The following is a 19,643-nucleotide window of genomic DNA, read 5'->3' on the forward strand; positions in this document are numbered from 1 at the left end:
TTTAGAGTTCACATTGGAACTAATCTTTAAGAGATGAACATTTTTCAAATTTTGATATAGTATCAAAGAAGAATATCTACAATTATCTGAAAATGCAATTTCTAATTATATATTTCTTCTCTTTTCCAATTACATACCTGTACACACTTTATAGTAAGCATTTACTGGATTATTTTTTTCTGAACGTTGAGAACTATAAACACAAAATTGCAATGGTTAACTACCATAGTTTGATCTCTGATCATCTCATGATCATTTAAAAACAAATGAACAATTAATTATTTATTTAAAAGTTATATTCTCTAGTAACAAATGTATCAGAGGTTTAATTTACTAAAGAAACAAGATTGACCATTGCTCTTAAAAAAGAGATGAATCTTTATGGTAAATTTTTAAATATGTCTTAGGCACATGTAGGTAAAGTCCTTTCTCTTTAGTTATAAAGGAATAGATTCTATTTATTTAACATGTGACTCTTGAAACCTACATACTAATCACCCAGATGATGTTGACAGATTTAAATTTTGGTTCTTAAATTTATAAGGAAATGTCCTTTCATTGAAAACACTGACCTTTTGTATTTCAAAAGAAATCATTTAATCTGACCAAACCCCTGTAGTTCAGAAGTAACATACCAAGTCATTAACTGTTCACAGATGCATTCGTAGATAGGTTAAAAAAAAAAAAAAAAAAATTTTTTTTTTTTTTTAAGCAGTAGAAATAGTTAAAGAGAACTGTCCTTATACAAATCTATCCAGTTAATGAATATCACGAATCATTAATTTCAAAGGGAGGAATCTTGAAAAAAATTTCAAAATGAGAATTGATAAATAACGTCCTCACTAATAAACGAAGTCCCTTTATCCTACCTTCTGAAAGTGAAAGGCTTTACACGGTAGCTTTTTTTTTTTAAGTCAGAATATTCAAGAAACAACCAGAAGCTGATTTCCCTCTCCTTGTAATTACTGACCAATTTCTATTTCGGAATGCTCACCTTTGCAGTTCATTGAGCCCTCTGGCAGCTGGCAGGCTGGGGATTTGCCTTAGGAAGTTTTGTTTTAAATTGAGATGAGTGAGGTCCTGGCTGTAGAAGAGGTTGGCAGGAAGATGCTCCAGGCTACAACACGAGAGGTCCACTGAGCTAATACGCTGTGATGCAACCTGGCGGGGGATAAAAATACAATTTAATTTTAATACCATCCACTTCTCCTAGAACAGCTTTCTACATAGTAAGATAACGCTATTTGAGAACACAGATACACAATGCCAGTAGCACTATTAATCCAAATATAAACCAAAAGAGTATCCACTTGGTACAAAACTGAGCCAAGGTTTTTCCTGCTTGAATAACAGCAGAAAGCTGTGGCTCTGCCTGGAGGGTGCTTACAGTAACCTAGTATAGGAGACAGGTTACAAAGAGCACAGATTATCCTATCAAGTTTACCAGTAATCTCCAACTGTACAGTTATATTCCTGAACACATCCCAGGTACAAGAATTCAGAGGTAAGAATACAGACCTTATAGTACATATAAGGAAGGGAGACAGACACATCTAAGCTGAATCTATGAAAGCCTTTGTATATAATGATGTAAAACAGCACAAATAAAGAAAAGCAGCACCAATGGCCTTGTATACCTCCTTAATACTGGCAGCATTTAATCAGATACCATTACCTGCCTGCTGTAAAAAACTTCTCAGGTTGTCTCTCCCACAAAATTTCAGTGAGATACTTATAAACTCATTCAGCTTTTCTTCACGTAAGTATTCTAAGTAAAATTTATTTTATGTCTAAATGTTTATCCAGATGTTTAATGCCCTTCTGAGTAAATGAGTCCTGCCACGGCCATGGTTCCAGGGCTACTGACCAACTGGAGTGCTAGAGACAGAAAATGTACTGAGTAATCTGTTTTTCTCAAATGCTCTCTCCAATATCGTGGGCTATATAGTGCCAGTTTATACACCTGGCTTCAGCCCCACTGACACCCATCTTGGTACCTTCTGTCCTCACAAGGACACTCTAAGACTTGGGCTGATTCTCTCTCATGCTCTTTTATCTTTACCAAAGCTCTATGACAGAAAACTCTGCTCCTTCTCTGCAATATACCTGATCCCCTTTCCTATTACACAACTCCAGGTTTCTTTTTCCTAGTTACAGAAGGCAGAGGACACAGTCCTTAGGAATACAGGAGTTCACCTCCCCGTTCCATCACTTATGAGCTGAGAGCACTTGAGGAGACCACTGATCTCTCCAAGCTCAGGTTTCCTCATAAAGATGGCACCTACCTCTAATGCCTGGCACAGAAAAAGAATACCAACATATGTTAACTGCTATTACAGTTATTATTACTATTAGCATTTCTAAGTTGAATGATTCACATTTTACACTCATTGGAACTGAAATTCTCCTGAAGCTAAAAAGGTATTCCAAAGTAAATAGGCATAAAACATATTCTGCTAATAGCATATTTGAGGTTAGAAAGAAACTACTGTGCACATGAGAAAGCGAAGGGGATGCTGGGATGAAAGAGGCCTGACTGGGCTCGACGCAAACGATTTTAAAAAGCAAGTCTCAGTTTACATTTTAGCAATTTCATCTTTCCTTGAATTTTCACCCTGTAACAAGAAAAAAGAAAGTTCCAAACAGGGCCAACCCCCACAATGTAAACTAAAAGATGTGAGATGAGCCAGACTCTTACTGGGCCCGAAAGGCAGGTGCAAAACACCACAGCCACATGGAACTCCCTGGCAGGAACCTGTTCACAGGAAGCGAAGGTGGAAGTCATGCTAAGCAGTGGAATCATTCATTCGAAAATATGTGTTGAGCATCCAATGTGCCAGACACTGCAGTAAATAAGATAGAGACAAGGGACAATCTCTGGCCCCAATGAGTACACATCTAGAGAAAAAAAAAAAAGAGAGAAGCAGGAGCCAATTAAGATACTACATTACAGTTGTCACAACATAAGGACAAGGCACAGAACCATCTGAGGACAGAATTTCCAAGCCCAAACTTGAAACTCGAGTGGAAATCTGTGTTTTATTTCCTGCCTGGGATCTTTCTCCACTTCTTGTAACAACCCTCAAACACACGTGATCCTGATGGGAACTGCAAACGAAGCATCCTGACCCTCTGGCTACAGGGGCAGGCATACAATCCTGGTGGGAGCAACTTCAATATCCATTCTCTGAAACCCCAGACTGACCCAAGGGGCACCAGGATGGTACCCAGGCTGGGCGAAGCAGAGATCTCTGGGATTTAAATATTCTGAAACCAGAAGAGAGAGAACCTGTAGCTTAGAGAGTCAGTTAAAATGAATGAACTAGATCCACATACCTTTCAACCTGGAGAGAGAAAAAAGCAAGCTGCAAAATGTTACACAGAATATAAGACCATGTATGAAAAACATTTTTAACACAAATATATATAACAATTCCATATATATTCTGTATGAATAGTTATAAGTACAATAAGCCTACAAAAGCATACATTGGTCATATACCAAATTAATGAAGTGATTTCCTCTAGATAGACAGGGAGGGAAATGGACCTAGAAAAGGAACTTAGGAGACTATGAGTTTGTCGGTAATGCTGATTTCCTTATATCAGGGACAAAAGAAGATATGAAGAAACTGTCAATATGTTAACAACTGGGGAAGACAGTCTGTAGAAATTGTTACATTACTCTGTGCTTTTCTGTGTGTGTGAATCTGTGTGTTTTAATATGAAAAAAAATTTGATCTCAAAATTTCAGTAAAAAAGAAAAATAAAAAAGATCAGAGCATCCCTCTGGCTTGCCTTTCACTCATTGTTCTACCAGGTGGTGCACCAGGGATGAGTCTTCTTCCTGTAAATGAAGGATTCCCTTAACTCTTTGTAGTGAGTTGAATGGTGGCCCCCAAAAGATATATTCACATCCTGACCCCTGGAATCTGTAAAAATTACCTCATATGGCAAAAGATATGATTAAGTTACAGATCTGAAGATGAGGATCTTATCCTGGATTCTCCTGGTAGGCCCCGAATACAATCTTATGTATCCATCTAGAAGAGAGGTAGAGAGGGTGTGTGAAGGAGAAGAGGAGGAGGTAACGTAACCATGGAGGCAGAGACTGGAGTGATGCTGCCACACGCCAAGGGATGCCTGGAGCCACCAGAAGCTAGGAGAAGCAAGGAATGTATTCACCCCTGGCTTCTCTGCTACAGCCTTCAAAGAGAGCACAGTTTTGCTGACACCTTGATTTCAGACTTCTGGCCTCCAAAGCCACACGAGATTACATGTCTGTTGTTTTAAGCCACCAAGGTTGTGGTACTTTGCCACAGTAGTCACAGGAAACTAATTTACTCTTCTTTATTTTTTCCACAGCACTTTTCATTTTCATTCATTCAACATGATTATTGAATACTTACTATGTGCCAGTTACTGTTCTAGGTAAGCACTTCGTATACACTTCAGTAAACAAAATGAAGACCCCTGCCCTCTAAACTTACCTCAAAAATAAATTACATAGTATGTTAAAAAATTGGTAACTATTATGGTCAGGACCATTGAGAAGGTGGACGATATAATTTAATTAGGGTGGTGGGGGTGGGCCTCATTGAAAAGTGGCATTTAGACTTGAAGGAGCTGAAACGTTTATCTAAAGGAAGAACGTTCCAGGTGGAGGAAACAGCTGGTGCAAAGGCCCTAGGAAAGGAATGTGCCCGGCACATTGGAGGAACAGCCAGTAATGACTTCAGAAAGGTAAGGAGTGGGGTGGGGTTAGGTGGGGTGGGGTGCAGTAGGGTGGGATGGGTAGCAGATCCTATGGGCCTTTTAGGTCACTGTAAGGATTGTGGCTTTTACTGTGAGCAAAATGTTCTAAAAATCAGTTTTAGAAGAAATACACCCAGAATGCTTAGAAGCAGGGACGGCAAGACTTTGGCTCACTTACTTTGGACACATCATCAAGAAAGATCAATCACTAAAAAAAATTATGGTTGGTAAAATAAAAACAGAAGGTGTGCAAAATGAGAGACACCCTCATTGAGATGGACTGACACAATAACCACAATGATGGACTCAAACATAGCAACAATCATGAAGATGGTGTGAGACTGGGCAGTGCTTTGTCAGTTAGCCATAAAGTTGCTGTAAGTCAGAGCCAACTAGATGGTACTTAACAAGGAGTATGGCTTTTACTGTGAGCAAAATGGGAAGCAAAGAAAAGTTCTGAGAAGAGGCGTGAACTCATCACCTTCCAACATCGTATCATTTCCTTATTTATTATCTGCCTCTGTGTCTAGACTATAGGTTCCATATGCACAGGGATTTTTGTCTATTTTGTTCACTGATAGAACCCTATGCTTAACACTCAAAAAGAATTTGCTAAAGAACGGTCACTGAACTACTTTACAACCCTTTCTTTCTCTCCAGTTAGCTCTGACCTATGTAACGTATTCTTTCACACGGAGACTACTTTGAAGAAGACAAATTCCATTTCAGCTGAAGCGCCGTACTAAATACTCTCTTTAGGCAACTAAGAGGCAATTATTAAAACATCAAGTTGTATCTGATTCCTTTCTTCATTATGAACTACAAGCTGTTCCTGCTGGAAACAAGGGGGAGGAAGTCACATTAGCAAGGCTCCAACAAGCAAGAGTAGTCTTATGGGAGTCGTGGGAGAACCAGGAACATCTATAGTGAGAGGACTAATTAGACATGTCATAATGGCAGGGAGCTGCCAAGGTGACTACAAAAGCTAGTACTACTTGCCTCTCTGCCCAGTCCTGTGCCCTGGCAACAGAAAGAAAGATTTAAGTGCTTCCCGCAGACCAATCTAGGCACATAAGGAACCCACCACAAAGAGAAGAAGAGCTCAAGTTAGAAGGCTCTGCTTGATCCCCAAACAAAAAAACTACCAGCTGGGCTATCCAAAGAGGCGGCGACCCACCTACACAGCAGTTATTAAAACTAAGATTCCTCCCAAAATAAGAAAGGGCTAAATAAACAAATAATAAAAATAAATCAGAAGCTACTTGGATATGCCTGAGAACAAAAAAATAATAAAAATAAATCAGAAGCTACTTGGATATGCCTGAGAACAAGTAGGCCTTTATTATGCTAGCTTCCCCCTCCAAGTATTAGTAACAATAATAGTAATAGTTAACGTTTAAGTAGTGCTTTCTTTGTGACAGACATTATTCCAAGTGTTGTAGATTAATGTTCATAACAACTCATCTCATAGTTCCAAAGATGAGGGTTAAACTGAGGCACGGTGTGGTTATGTAACTTGTCCAAGGTCACATGGCTCAAGAAGTAGATCCAGAATTTGAATAAGGGACTATACTATTATATTAACATTACACTATCAAGTCAGCTTCTGAAATGCAGTTTTGATCTTAACCAAAAGGGCACCTCTTTCAACCCGCATGACAAAACGACAACATAATCCCTCAGACCAGAGCAAGGAAAAGTAGATGAAGTCCGCAGGGTAAGTTTAAGCCTTAGAAATGAAGACAAGGCAGAGATGGACAGTGAGTCCTCTGTGAGTGGGGCAAGGGAGGCCATCTGCCGACCACATACAGGCTTCAGCGAAGGGGTGAATCCCTACATGGGCATTACTCCTTGACATCATGGGTCCTGCACCACTCTTATCTCACAAAGTATATCCAGCTGGGCCATGATGATGCCACCTGGTAAGTACCTAGCCCAAACTGAAAAGGTTACAGGAACGTGGAAATAAAGGAAAAGAAATAGGGACATACAGAAATGGTCTCAAATCTCTGTTATAGAAAGGGGCTTCTAAAGAACTCACAATTAGAATAGAAAGTCCTTTTGGCAAAAGCTACTGTACTTCTACTGTATCTCAAAACAAGAAGACAGCGGAAGACACAAAGTTGAAGCCCAGGCTACTTGACATACAGAAGAAGGGTATAGGCTTAACAAGATGCAGGGGTAAGGAGGACAGCTCTACTACTTACTAGCTATGTGGCCTTGGATAAGTCACTTCACCTATTTGTCCTTCAGTTTCCTTATCTCTAAATGGGAATATTTAATACCTGCCTTGATCAACTAACTATCACCACCATCACCGCTTGGCATCAGGTTGATTTTGACACAGGTGACCCCATGTGTGTGAGAGTAAACTACCCCATAGGGTTTTCAATGGCTGATTGTTCAGAAGTAGACTGCCAGCCCTTTCTTCTAAGGCACCTCTCGGTGGACTCAAACCTCCAACCTTTCGGTTAGCAGCTGGGCATGTTAATTGTTTCCACCACCCAGGGACTTCACCAAGCAGCTAAGCTGCTGTAAGTAATCACACTTTTCTCATCCTAAAAAAACAGGAGAGGCTCTGTAGACCAAGTATCCTTAGAACAACATCCACAACTGCAAGCAATACAAACCTATAAAACAAAAAAGGCTGTAGTATAGTCCCCTGTCCAATTGAATACATGCAGAACACTACACTAGCGATGCAGCTCACAGACCATCAACGAATGAGGAGCCATTCCAAGCAACTGAATGGATTCAAGTTTTGGAAGATCAGCTCAGCATAACTGTGGCTTGGGGAATCAGTGCTAGACTATACTTTAAAAAAAAAAAATTAAGCCTGATAATTTCGAGTTAGTAAATTAAATGCTTTGTTTCTTTCCATGAACCTACGAGCTCTGAGAGATATATTACAATGAACATAAATACCAACCACTTGGGCAATTTCAGTTTTTCCAAATGAAACGTGTAAATGTACAGTAAAACCTGTGAAAGGTGGAACCCATGTAAGGCGGAAACCTGTCAGAGAAGGAAAACTCAAATATTTTCCACTAAAGCGAACAAAACAAAAAAAAAAAAGTGGTAAGACTGCACCCTGTCAAAGACAAAACTTGCGAGACCTGGAAAACCAAGGCAGTCCCGTCTAGTTCTGGTTTTCACAGCATATGAAAAAAGTTCATCTGGCCTTCAAAACATTTCTCCCAAAGAACACTGCAAGGTAAAAATAAAGATGATAACATGAACAACAAATTTTCAGATTACTTCCTAGGCTTTCACACATTTTCTAACATGCTACTCAGTGTGACACTTTCCCAAACTGTTTCCCTGCCTATCCTTAGGACACTTCAGCCAGATTATGTCTTTGTTCTGAGTCTGAATTACATTGCTGCACCAGTATATCTGTCCTATCCCTAACCTACCTCTACCATGCTTTCAAAATCATCATTGTCTCTTGCAATAGGACTGTACTCTGCATCACTCACATTATTCTTGGTGGTTCACTTAGTAGGTGAACATCTTTCACAGGCAAGGAAAGGTTCAGAGCAACAGTCACATGATTTTTTTGTTCCCTCTATAATTTAGGAGCCCTGGTGACAGAGCGGTTAAGAACTTGGCTGCTAACCAAAAGGTCAGCAGTTCGAATCTACCACCTGCCCCTTGGAAACCCTATGGGGCAGTTCTGCTCTGCCCTATAAGGGTTGCTATGAATTGGAATCGACTCGACAGCAACAAGTTTGCTTTTTTTTTTTTTCAATACTTCAGTGAAGTTGTATTTATCCTTGTTATGTGCATAGCGTGCTCAAAATTAAGCAAAGTGACTCTGAAAGGCTTGGTCAAAGCAGCTGAAAGGGCACAAATAATTGTGCTTGTGTAAAGTAAAAGAGCACTTGTAAACCAGCATTAGGAGTCATTAGCTGCTCTGGCCTTAGCCTTCAGGGACAGGGGAAATTATGCCCCTGGCTACAGGGCAAGTCTCCAGGGAGCTCACCAGACATCTGTAAACAATTCTCAACCTCAGCTGACCTAGTTTTAATTCCCAACCCTAAAAACTACTTTGGGTCGGAATGAGATGGGAGAATATGCATTTAGAATATAGTTAAGCATTCTAACAACTTATTTGAAATTCATCTTTATCAATACGGTTTTACAGCACTTTATATCATGAACAAAAATTTCCGATTTCAATAATTAATTCCCAGTGCTCCGCAACATGCTATTGTTTCTTTTTTTTTAAAGCTAATTATAAAAAATACCTTAAATTGGCACCAGATCTTTTCACGATGACATCTCATTTCTTGATCCTGTAATAGTTACCATTTCATAAAAGCTGTTTAATTAATGAAAGATGCAGAAAATCTCCCTAAAAATTAATTATGATATATATACTAAAAACGTCCTAACACAAGCATAAGGAGCCCTGGTGATGCAATGGTTAAGTGCCTGGCTGCTAACTGAAAGGTCAGTGGTTTAAACCCACCAAGAACTCCTTGGGAGGAAAGACCTGGTGATTTGCTCCCATAAACATTATAACCCAGGAAACTTTATGAGGCTGTTCTACTCTGTCATGTAGGATCACTGTGAGTCGAAATCAGCTCACAATGGCACACAACAACAACAGGAACATATCAAGCTGCTGATTTTGTACTCAGTAAACTCTACGTGAAATTCCAGAACCTTACCATTTCTTTGTCTTAAAAGATTAAATAATATGAAAAAAAAATACAATATATTAATTTACACCCGATTGTGAAGTTGAGGTCAGTGGAGACAAGTGACAGGAACATCTGGGGAGATGATCATTAACAGGCAAAAATGGGAGAAGGGATTCTCTGAGGAAAGAGCATTCAGGAGGATTATGGGCTGTAAGGTATCAAAATATAACCATTTAAGGGACCTAAGAATAAGAGCATGAAGAGAACTGCAGGGTGGAGAAAAAAAGAACCTGGCTCACTGTTAGACCACCAAGCTAAAACAATATAGAAAATTTAGAAAAAGAGATCCTACTACCAATGGGGAGGAAAATGGGATGGGATGCGGATGAGGAATCAGCACCATCATGGCTATCGTGCTAACTCTACTGAACCATTCAACAGGCATTTATTATTTGTCTTTTATGAACAAGGTGCCGTACTTAGTACTGGAGAGATGCAGTCCACCTTTAAAAGCTTAGCCTCTTGAGGATCCAGACATCTGAACAACTATAATACAATAGTGTATGTACAATGGTGCAATGAGAGGACACAGAGCAAAGAATACAAACCTCGGAGCTCCATGCAAGCACGACGAGCTACCGACACAGAGTACCCTCAGTTGACAAAGTGAACATGAATCCGCAGACACCTACAGAGACTTGTGCATACCCACGGTGAAGCAGGCAGTGCTGTTATTTGTCCAGGGGGCTCACTGCAGAGCCTCAACTGGAGATGTGGACTTGGCGCCTCACTTTGATGAGTCAGAATCACTGTAAAAGGCTCAGAGGAGGATGGCACCAGCAGCTGTGCAATACCACAAACAGTGTTCTAACAGTTATCTCCCCTCCACACACATAAAACCCTTTGTGTTTCTTAGCAACAACAAAAAATAGAGCTTGGCTTGGGTGGAGAACAAATCCAAACTCAGAGTTCCTTCCCATTTCCTTATTGGCAGAATACATGTAAACAATCTCCTTATGTAAAACCTGAGACAGTTCCTGATAGTACATCATAGCAGCATCTCCCAAAGGTAGCATTTCCTTGACAAAGGAGAAGGGAAGAGACTGCTAACCACAAAAACTTACATTCCAACTTTCTATTAAAAGGAACAGCAGAAATACTTATTCAAACGATTTACTATTAGAAATGAGCTACTATCATTTAAAGTACAAAAACCTTGATTATCTAAATCACAAGTATAACATACAAGGTCAGACATGTTTAACATACAGTTCACTGATATTTTTTCAATTAATTCGACTATTCCCTAAATTATAAATCAGACCAATGGGTAGAAGAATTTACTCCTTCAAAATAGTTGAAAGGAAACTGAATACTCTAGATTAAAATATGGGGGCCTTCCAAGATATGTAAATATATAACGAGTACTAAACTTTTACAGATATACATTTTTACGATGGTTTAAATCCTCAAGTTAAAAAGACTGAACTTCAAAATATAACAAAACCAGACATGGGGACTGGTTGGTCATATATGTTAAGTTTCTGATATATCAATATTAGACCAATTTTCATGAGTTAGATAACACTGAAACCAATTCACTCTGCCTTTGATGATACAGAAGACCTTTCAGATTTCTTAAATACCTCTTGGCCATCATTTAAGAACATTAATGATCAGCATATGGTGGATATGTCAGCTGCTTTGGAAGCAGTTTCAGTCAGTAGATTGTGTGATACGCCACCTTTTATCATATTACGGAGTTGCCTGGGTTCTGCTGACAACTGTGCCTACGAAGCACTTTATTTTGATATTTTCAGTAAATCAGAGCTGTTATTTGAATCTTGGTTTGTTTGTAAGCCCTTTAAGCCACTGTAAGGGGGGACTCCCTGATGACGCAGTGATTAAGTGCTTGGCTGCTAACCGAAAGGTTGGTGGTTTAAACCCAGCAGCTGCGCGCAGGAGAAAGATGTGGCAGTCTGCTCCCATAAAGATTTACAGCCTTGGAAATCTTATGGGACAGTTCTGCTCTGTCCTATAGGGTTGCTATGAGTCAGAATCAACTCGACAGCAGTGGGGTTTTTTGGTAAACCACTGGAAAACGCTGGAAGCGCAATTAAAGAGAAAGAGCAATGCGGCAGAATGCACTGCATAAAGCACTGGTTAACTACTTTACACCTCAGTTCCCTCATCTGCAAATGGGGGTGGTAATATCTCCTCAAGAGAGGTACCCTAAAGCCAAGGTCGCAGAGTTGTTCCGAACACCCGTCTCAGAGCTTGCTATAAAGCATCAAGAACAGTGCTTAGCACACAGTACAAGTTACCAAAATGTTAGTTATTGCTGTCAGCATTAGTCTTGTCATTAGGGCATCAATTTAGTATGCTAAACAATTTTATTAACAAAATATATCTATCAACAAGCTGAGGGGGAAAAAAAGTCTTTTTATTTTAGTGTTGACCTCACAAATGAATAATCCACTTTGGACATAATGTCTTAAGGGAAATAATGGTCACATACTCTGTGCCAAGCAGATGATATCTGCAATACACCAACAAACCAAAGAGCACCCAGAAGGGAAGCTAGATAAGGGATCTGGAAACCAAGTGACGGAATTGTTGGAATGACCAGAGACGTTTCTCCTGAAGAATAGAGTACTAAGGCGTTATGTGTGGCTGGATGGGGCACGGGGCGGGGGGGCGGGGGGGGTGTGGGCAGGGAGGTAGTGCAAGGGTACAGGAATAATGGTAACTCTTCAAATATTTAGAGGTTATTAAGCAAGAGAGAGTAGAATTATTCCGTGTTATACCAGAGAGTAAAACTAGGATCAATGACTAAACGTTTTAGGAATAAAGACTTTAGCTCTATCTTACGAGACACTACAGATGTCTGAAATGCTGCAGGCATTTTCTTTTTAGGGAAGAAGTCTGGAGGTCCACAAGGTGCTTTTCAAATCTTAAACACTAAGTCTCTGAACTAAGAGCAGTTTGATGATGACTGGAATTTAAGACTGAACTAAAGAACACTTTCAAAGATCATGCCAAGTAATGGTTAAGTCCATATTTCAGAGAACAACAACAACTAATATTACCCCCTTGGCAACTACCTTATAGAGGCTCTTCCCAATCTTAAAATAACATATTGCAAGTTTAAAATATAGCTGTAAATCCCTTACCTCAAACTGAGACTGTATCTTATTAAAGATAATATATTACACAAACAAAATCCACATGTATTTCAAAGTATTAGTATTAATATAGGCCCCACCCATCTTCTGTAACAATTCTATGGGGAACAGCTTTTAGAGTTCCAACAGGAACAAGAGGAACACATTTCCAAGAGCAGAGGTCCTGACACTAGAAGTAGAGCCTACAACAGTGCCTGGCACAAAGAAAGGGTATAGTAAGCGCTCTCTCTCAGTCCTCCATCACTCTACCCATTTCTCCCTGCTGGGCAGGGGGGGCAACAACTCTGCCAGTCCCAAACACAGCTGGAGAAAAACAGAGTGGAAGGATAAGATGCACTGGATGGAAGGAAGAGGAATGGAGAGAGGAGCTTAAGATGGTAATAGCCTAAATATACAAATAAGCACTGTTTCACAGAAGCAAGCTTCTTTTGTTATGATGTGGTAAGCAAACTAGGTCTTTTTCATCTGTATAAAACTGGATTATAAAAATCTGGAGAAAGGCAAATTAAATATTTTTAAATTGAAACAACTAGAATTGCAGTGAAAATCTGTTCTTCAGGAATATATTAACTGCAATTTCTGAAACAACAATCACCCCAGGGGAAAAAAATTAGAATGGATTAGCAATGTGGAAATAAGATGGGGTAGATGAAGCATAATTGTAACCATAAAGAGATCATTCTAATATTCTCACCAACTTGGACCTTGGAGACTATCACAGCTTTATGTATTGTAAAAACAAAATTTAATGCAATCCAAAGTATTTCATCTTTAGCCTAAATTTAAGGAGTCCTGATGGTGCAATGGTCAAGATCTCAGGGGCTAGCTGAAAGGTTGGCAGTTCAAACCCACACAGCGGCTCTGTGAGAGAAGACCTGGCAATCTGCTCCCATGAAGACTACATCCTAGAAAACCCTATCGGGCAATTCTACTCTGTCAAATGGGGGCTCTGAGTTGAAAATTGACTCAACAGCACCCACCACCACCAAGCCTAAATTTAAATCAGAATTTCTAAGTTCCCTAATTTCATAGAATGCTGCTTGTATCAATAAAAAGGAAAAATCTGTAATACGAATTTTTATTTAAGAAATCATTACATAATAATTATATGGTAACTTACAGTCAGATTTCCATAAGAAAATGAAATGAAAGTAGCAGGAAACCACCTATAAAGCAGCCAGCATTTTTTACTTTTTACCCATCCTTCAAGACTCAGCTTGACCATTATATTTCCTCTTGGATGTCTACCTGAACCCAAATACCTCATCTATTAAACTCCCAAATTTTTTCATATCTTCACTACATAACCAATACAAACGTGATCTTCTTGGGATGGGGTGTATTTTATAAGCTAAAATCCATGTCATTCAGACCCTCAGTCCTACTTTAGAAACTATTACAGACTTGCTAGATTGTCCTTGGTCAAATAGCCCCAGACTCTTTATTTATAGAATGGGTATAGAATGTGAAGAGAGGGCTTTCATAAAAATCTTGGACACCTTGATAGAACAGAATTGCGAGAAGAGCTTTTTATCGCTATAACCAACCCCAATGTAACCAATTACAGCACAACCCCTAAAAGACAAATGACACACATGAACCACTGCTTCCACTAGCCTGAGACCAGAAAAACTAGATGGTGCCCGGCCACCACTACTGACAGCTCTGACCAGGACCACAATAGTAGGTCATAGTCAGAGAGGAAGAGAAATGCAGAACAAAATTCAACTCATAAATAAGGCCAGGCTTATCGGCCTGATAGACACTGGTGGGATCCTCGAGACTATGGCCCTGAGGCACCCTTCAATCTTGGAACTGAAATCACTCCTGGAGATTACATTATAGCCATACAATAGACAGGCCTATAAAATGAACAATAACACCAGTAAGGAATGTACACCTCAGAACAATCAGCTATACGAGACCTAAACGGAAGCATTTGTCCAAAGGCAAAGCTCAGAAGGAAGGAAGAAGCAGGAAAGCTGGGCAAACAGTCACAGGGAATCCAGGGAGGAAGAGGGAAGACTGCTGACACATTCAAGGGTTTGCAACCAGTGTCACAAAACAAACTGCGTATAAAATGTTGAAGGGAAACTAATTTGCTCTGTGAACTTTCACCTAAACCACAATAAAATGTTTAAATGGTAAATAAATGACAAATCACGCTGACAAAAAACAGCATACTCCCTAAACTACACTTCAAATTAAGAGGCAAATATGTATAAAAGATGTCCAAGAGTAGCATTAAGGGTTCCTCACAACTACATCTAGTGACACAATCTACACAATGGAAACCTCAATTTTATTACACTAGGATGATTTGTCTCAAGTGGTTGGTAAACTGTTCTCTGAGTAGATATGGACAATAAAACACTACTTTTAAGCACATGGAAGCAAAACTTCAATTGTGATTCACCATATATCTTATCCTCTTTTAAAGGGTGTTGTTTACTCATCATTTCACCTGACTGTTAATTCAGCATGAAATACGGCCCCAACTTGCCTACACTATGTATATTAAGGGTGAACACACCCACCATGGCAACCCAAATTTTACTACAGTGCCTTTTTTTTCCTGACTCAATGGCCCAGAATTAAAACACTGTGGTTGTTATTGAGAGAAAGACAGCAGGAGATAAAACCACTGTGACAACCGTAGTTACCTGCAACTGCCACAATGTCAGCCACTGAGCAACACAGAGAGAGACAGGGCCACAAGCTAATCTGCCTTTTTTTATAAAGCTGGGCTCATCGTCACCATGTTATAACCAGCTAAACCAGCCTGGTTTGCAGTCCATTGGAAGAGGTCATGCTGTGCATTTTCCTTTTCCCTACAGAACAGGACTAGAACAATTTGAAAGAAAAAGTGCCTGTTATTAGGTAGAGTATTCCTAACCACAGAGTTCCATCCCTTTCAATTCAGGCATTCCATTATTCAAACTCAAAATACTGAATTTTGAAATGTGCCAAGTAATAAAATTATTTGCATCTTCATTGAGCTAATCAATACTTGGGAACATCTGATCTGCCTGATACAAAGTTGAAAGAGCAACTCACAATATACACTCTTCCACAACTGCTGTATATTCTCTTCAGTATCATGTGCTATACGATTATTTCCGCAATAAAACACTGAATCTACTCCCTAATCTTGGTAATCTGAACAGAGGACTTGTAAACATGGTCATAATTACGTGATTTTTCCATTCTTTGAAAACATATAGATAATGGTATTGTGGCTATATTTTCAAAGAGATCTTATCTTTCAGAGTTTATATGTACATACATAAACACATATAGAGAGAGACAGGGAGAAATGGTTGTGCGTGAAATAACAGATGTCTGGCATTTGCTTCATAAAAATCCAGAGGGGGCACTATATAGATAAAACACGACTGGCCATGAGCTGATTAACTGTGAAACTGGGTCACAGATATGAGGGTTACTATACTATCTTTTATCTATACTTTCGAGCATTTGACATTTTTCATAATAAAAACATAAAAACACAATACCAAATCAGTGATCTTAATTCACTTTGACTCTTCTTTGAAATAAAGAAGCAGGTTTTAAAATGGGATAATACTGTATTCCAGAAGTTGCTAATACTTCTATAAAAATAAAATAAGCAAGACTGAGACTATACATTCATGTGAAAGATTAATTTTGAAAAGTAGTCACAGGATCAGTCAACATGTGTAAAACTAATATAGTCCAAAAGTGTGTCACAGAGATGGACAACTAGGTCAGCATTTCTCTACTGTAACTCATATATTTGATAGGAGCTTTTCTGCAACACCTCTTCCCTCAGCTGTCACTCTCAGCCTTCCTTACATCACTGCCCTCCAGCCTCTTCTAAGACATGCTAGATACATTGCCCATGTTGACCAATTGGATTATGGATTAAACCTCAACATAAAGAAAACAAAAATCCTCACAACTGGACCAATAAGCAACATCACTATAAACAGAGAAAAGACTGAAGTTGTCAAGGATTTCCTTTTACTTAGATCCACAATCTACGCCCATGGAAGTAAAAAAGAAAAAAAATTGTAGCAGTCAAGAAATCAAAGAATGTATCGCACTGGGCAAATGTGCTGCAAAAGACCTCTTTAAAATGTCCAAAAGCCAAGATGTCACCTTGAAGACTAAGGTGCACCTGACCCAATTCATGGCATTTTCAATTGCCTCATATGCATGCGAAAGCTGGACAATGAATAAGGAAGACTGAAGAATTGATGCCTCTGAATTACGGTGTTGGTAAAGAATACTGAATATACCAAGGACTGACAGAAGAAGGAACAAATCTGTCTTGGAAAAAGTAAAACCGGAGTGCTTCTCAGGAGCAAGGATGGAGAGACCTCGTCTCATATACTTTGGACATGTTATCAGGAGGGAGCAGTCCCTGGAGCAGGACATCATGCTTGCAAACACAGAGTGTCAAGCAAAGAGAGAAAGACCCTTAAGGAGATAGACTGACACAGTGGCTGCAACAATGGGTTCAAACATAGCAATGATTGTGAGGATGGTGCAGGACCAGGCAGTGTTTCGTTCTGTTGTGCACAGAGTCACTATGAGTTGGAACCGACTCAACAGCACCTAACAACAACATGCTGACCAAACAGACCCCTTTTTTACGTTGCATATAATACAATTTTCACTAAATGTTTAAAGCATGCTACGCATTAGTATTTCAGGACGAATTTTGTAATTTTCCCAAAGGAGCTATTTCCTGCACACTATCTAACGCCCAAAATAAAAACTCTAAAGCGAATGCCTTGGGTATTATTTTGGCAAGAAACGATACGTGATAAGATGAAGTTTTAAAAAAAGGTATATAAAATATATATATATATAAAGGCCTATTTAATTAACAACCTTTTAGAAATTTTCCTAAAATCAAACAAATTAGAACAAAAGATGAACACTTCTTTTGTAGCTAAAATCCAGAAGCATAAACTGAAAACAAAGAATTTTACTTTTAAAGTACTTATCTAATTCATTTTAATTTGAAAATAATTGGAATTCATTTGTTTTGTTTTGACCTAGCCTGATTGAGGTGGAAGGGTCATTAAAAATAAGAAGCTCAGCTATTCCTTTCTGTTGTTGATTTTTTATTCTACCAGATCCTTATCAAAACGAATCCTTATTTAAACATCAGGATGGAAAGACAACTCATTCTATGAATGTTTTGCTTCTCAATAAGAAAAGAGAAACTGTTTCCATAGTAGCCCTTAGTGTGACTAAACTGTATAACTTGCTAATACATACATGAAGAAGAGCGGACGACAATGGAAAGGGAATGCCGAAAGCTCATAGTACAGAGCATTAGCCTCATCCACTCCAAACTTCCCAGAGCACATGATCTCAAGAGGCTGATTCTCACCCTTTTCAGCAGCCCCAACCTACTCTCCCAGGATGCTGGATTAAAGGAAACGATACTATCATGAGACTACCCTCCTCATAAAAAGGTGACAGCAGGGTATGGCTATATTTTACACAGGATTTGTACCCAAATAGGGTGTTCCCTCACTCATTTCTTCTATAATAACTAAGCTCTTTATTCTGTCCCTTACAACTCATTTCTCCTTTAATTAGCAAACTGTAATAACTTGTAAAAAATGTGAAATGTGTTTCTGGTTTCTGAGATTGGAGAAAGGAAAGACACTGTATCTAAAATCTGCGTTTACTAAAATGTTCTGCCCTCTTTTCCCCCATCTCTGACTTTTCAGGAGAAAATCTCCATTCTCCCCCCATGTCTGCCATCCTTAATTACTTTCCCCAAAAGGCTGCTATGGTTATTAACAGCAGAAGGCACCTTGGCCAGATAAAGTAAACAAACATGTATCCTTGTTTGCTAAAAATAAACATAAAAATAGATAACATTTAAAAAGATTGGCCAATTGATGATGGGAGAAATGATGGTCATAATTTTTTATTCATTCATTCACACTTACTTACTATGTACAAATATAAGTCTACTTCACATATTTCATGTAAGTTCTAAGAAGTAAGTACTATTGTTATTCCCTTTATCAGATGAAGAAGCTTAGAAGTTAGAAACTTGGATATCGTCACACACCCATGTCTGCCCACACTACATGGCTTCTTCAAACATTCAGAGCCTTTCTGAATGAAGAGCAAGGAGGTTAAAGTTCTTATTCTAGTTAATATCTAGTTAATCCTAGACTAGTAATCTTCCTGAAAATACTCACCCATGCTTGTTCTAAGTATAAAGGTATGCCATATTCTTGTTGCGTGCAATATGTGTGTGTGTGTGCGTGTGCGTGTGAACTACCTTACACATACAGCTACATTACACTTCAGCACTGACACATCAAGCTTTCTAAAGGTGATAAAAAAATCAGTGAAAAAGGAAACCAGCACCAACCTTCCTCTCCCCGTACTGCCACCATCGTGCTCTCCTGTGTCACAATTCTCCCCCTCTCATGCACCTGTCTTTTTTTCATGCACCAGCCTCTCCTACTACAGAGGTTCGATGTCTGAATCTACCCATGGCTTTGATGAGCAGAGTGAAAGCATCATTATAGATAACACTATTTATTAGACAATAAACCAAAAAACTAAACCTGTTCACGTTGAGTCAATTCCAACTCAGAGCGACCCTATAGTACAGAGTAGAACTGCCCCCATAGTGTTTCCAAGGAGTGGCTGGTGGATTCAAATTGCCAACGCTGTGGTTAGCACCGAGCTCTTAACAACTTCACCGCTGGGGCTCCACACCCATTGCTGTTGAGTCGACTCCAGCTCGTAACGACCCTATGGGACAGAGCAGAACTGCCCCATAGGGCTTCCAAGGAGCACCTGGTGGATTTGAACTGCTGGTTAGCAGCCATAGCTCTTAACCACTATGCTACCACGGTTTCCAGGGCTCCATAGGGATGGCTTATTAGCCTAACCAGGGACAGGAAACAATAATAACCAAGCTAATATTTGACAGTAACAGTCACCAGCAACAAGGTAGAAATCAACATATTTCTATTTAAGACATATTTCATAATCTACCTCTTGCACTTTGCCTCTCTGCCCTGTC

General features: G+C 39.2%; 1 protein-coding gene across 7 annotated transcripts in view; it reads right to left on the reverse strand.

Annotated features, from left to right (window-relative positions):
* The window catches only part of PHLPP1 (PH domain and leucine rich repeat protein phosphatase 1), a 233,917-nt gene that overhangs the window by 86,488 nt on the left and 127,786 nt on the right, over window positions 1-19,643 (reverse strand). For 5 of the 7 annotated variants that reach the window (XM_064294420.1, XM_064294422.1, XM_064294426.1 and 2 more), the window contains one exon: window positions 995-1,161. In XM_064294420.1, the coding sequence (XP_064150490.1) occupies window positions 995-1,161 (167 nt within the window). Of the gene's footprint in view, window positions 1-994; window positions 1,162-2,698; window positions 4,044-19,643 lie in introns of all 7 variants that reach the window. The other 2 variants (XM_064294425.1, XM_064294424.1) reach the window with 2 other exon arrangements.

The sequence above is a fragment of the Loxodonta africana genome, chromosome 11, assembly GCF_030014295.1.
Source record: "Loxodonta africana isolate mLoxAfr1 chromosome 11, mLoxAfr1.hap2, whole genome shotgun sequence".
NCBI lineage: Eukaryota > Metazoa > Chordata > Mammalia > Proboscidea > Elephantidae > Loxodonta > Loxodonta africana.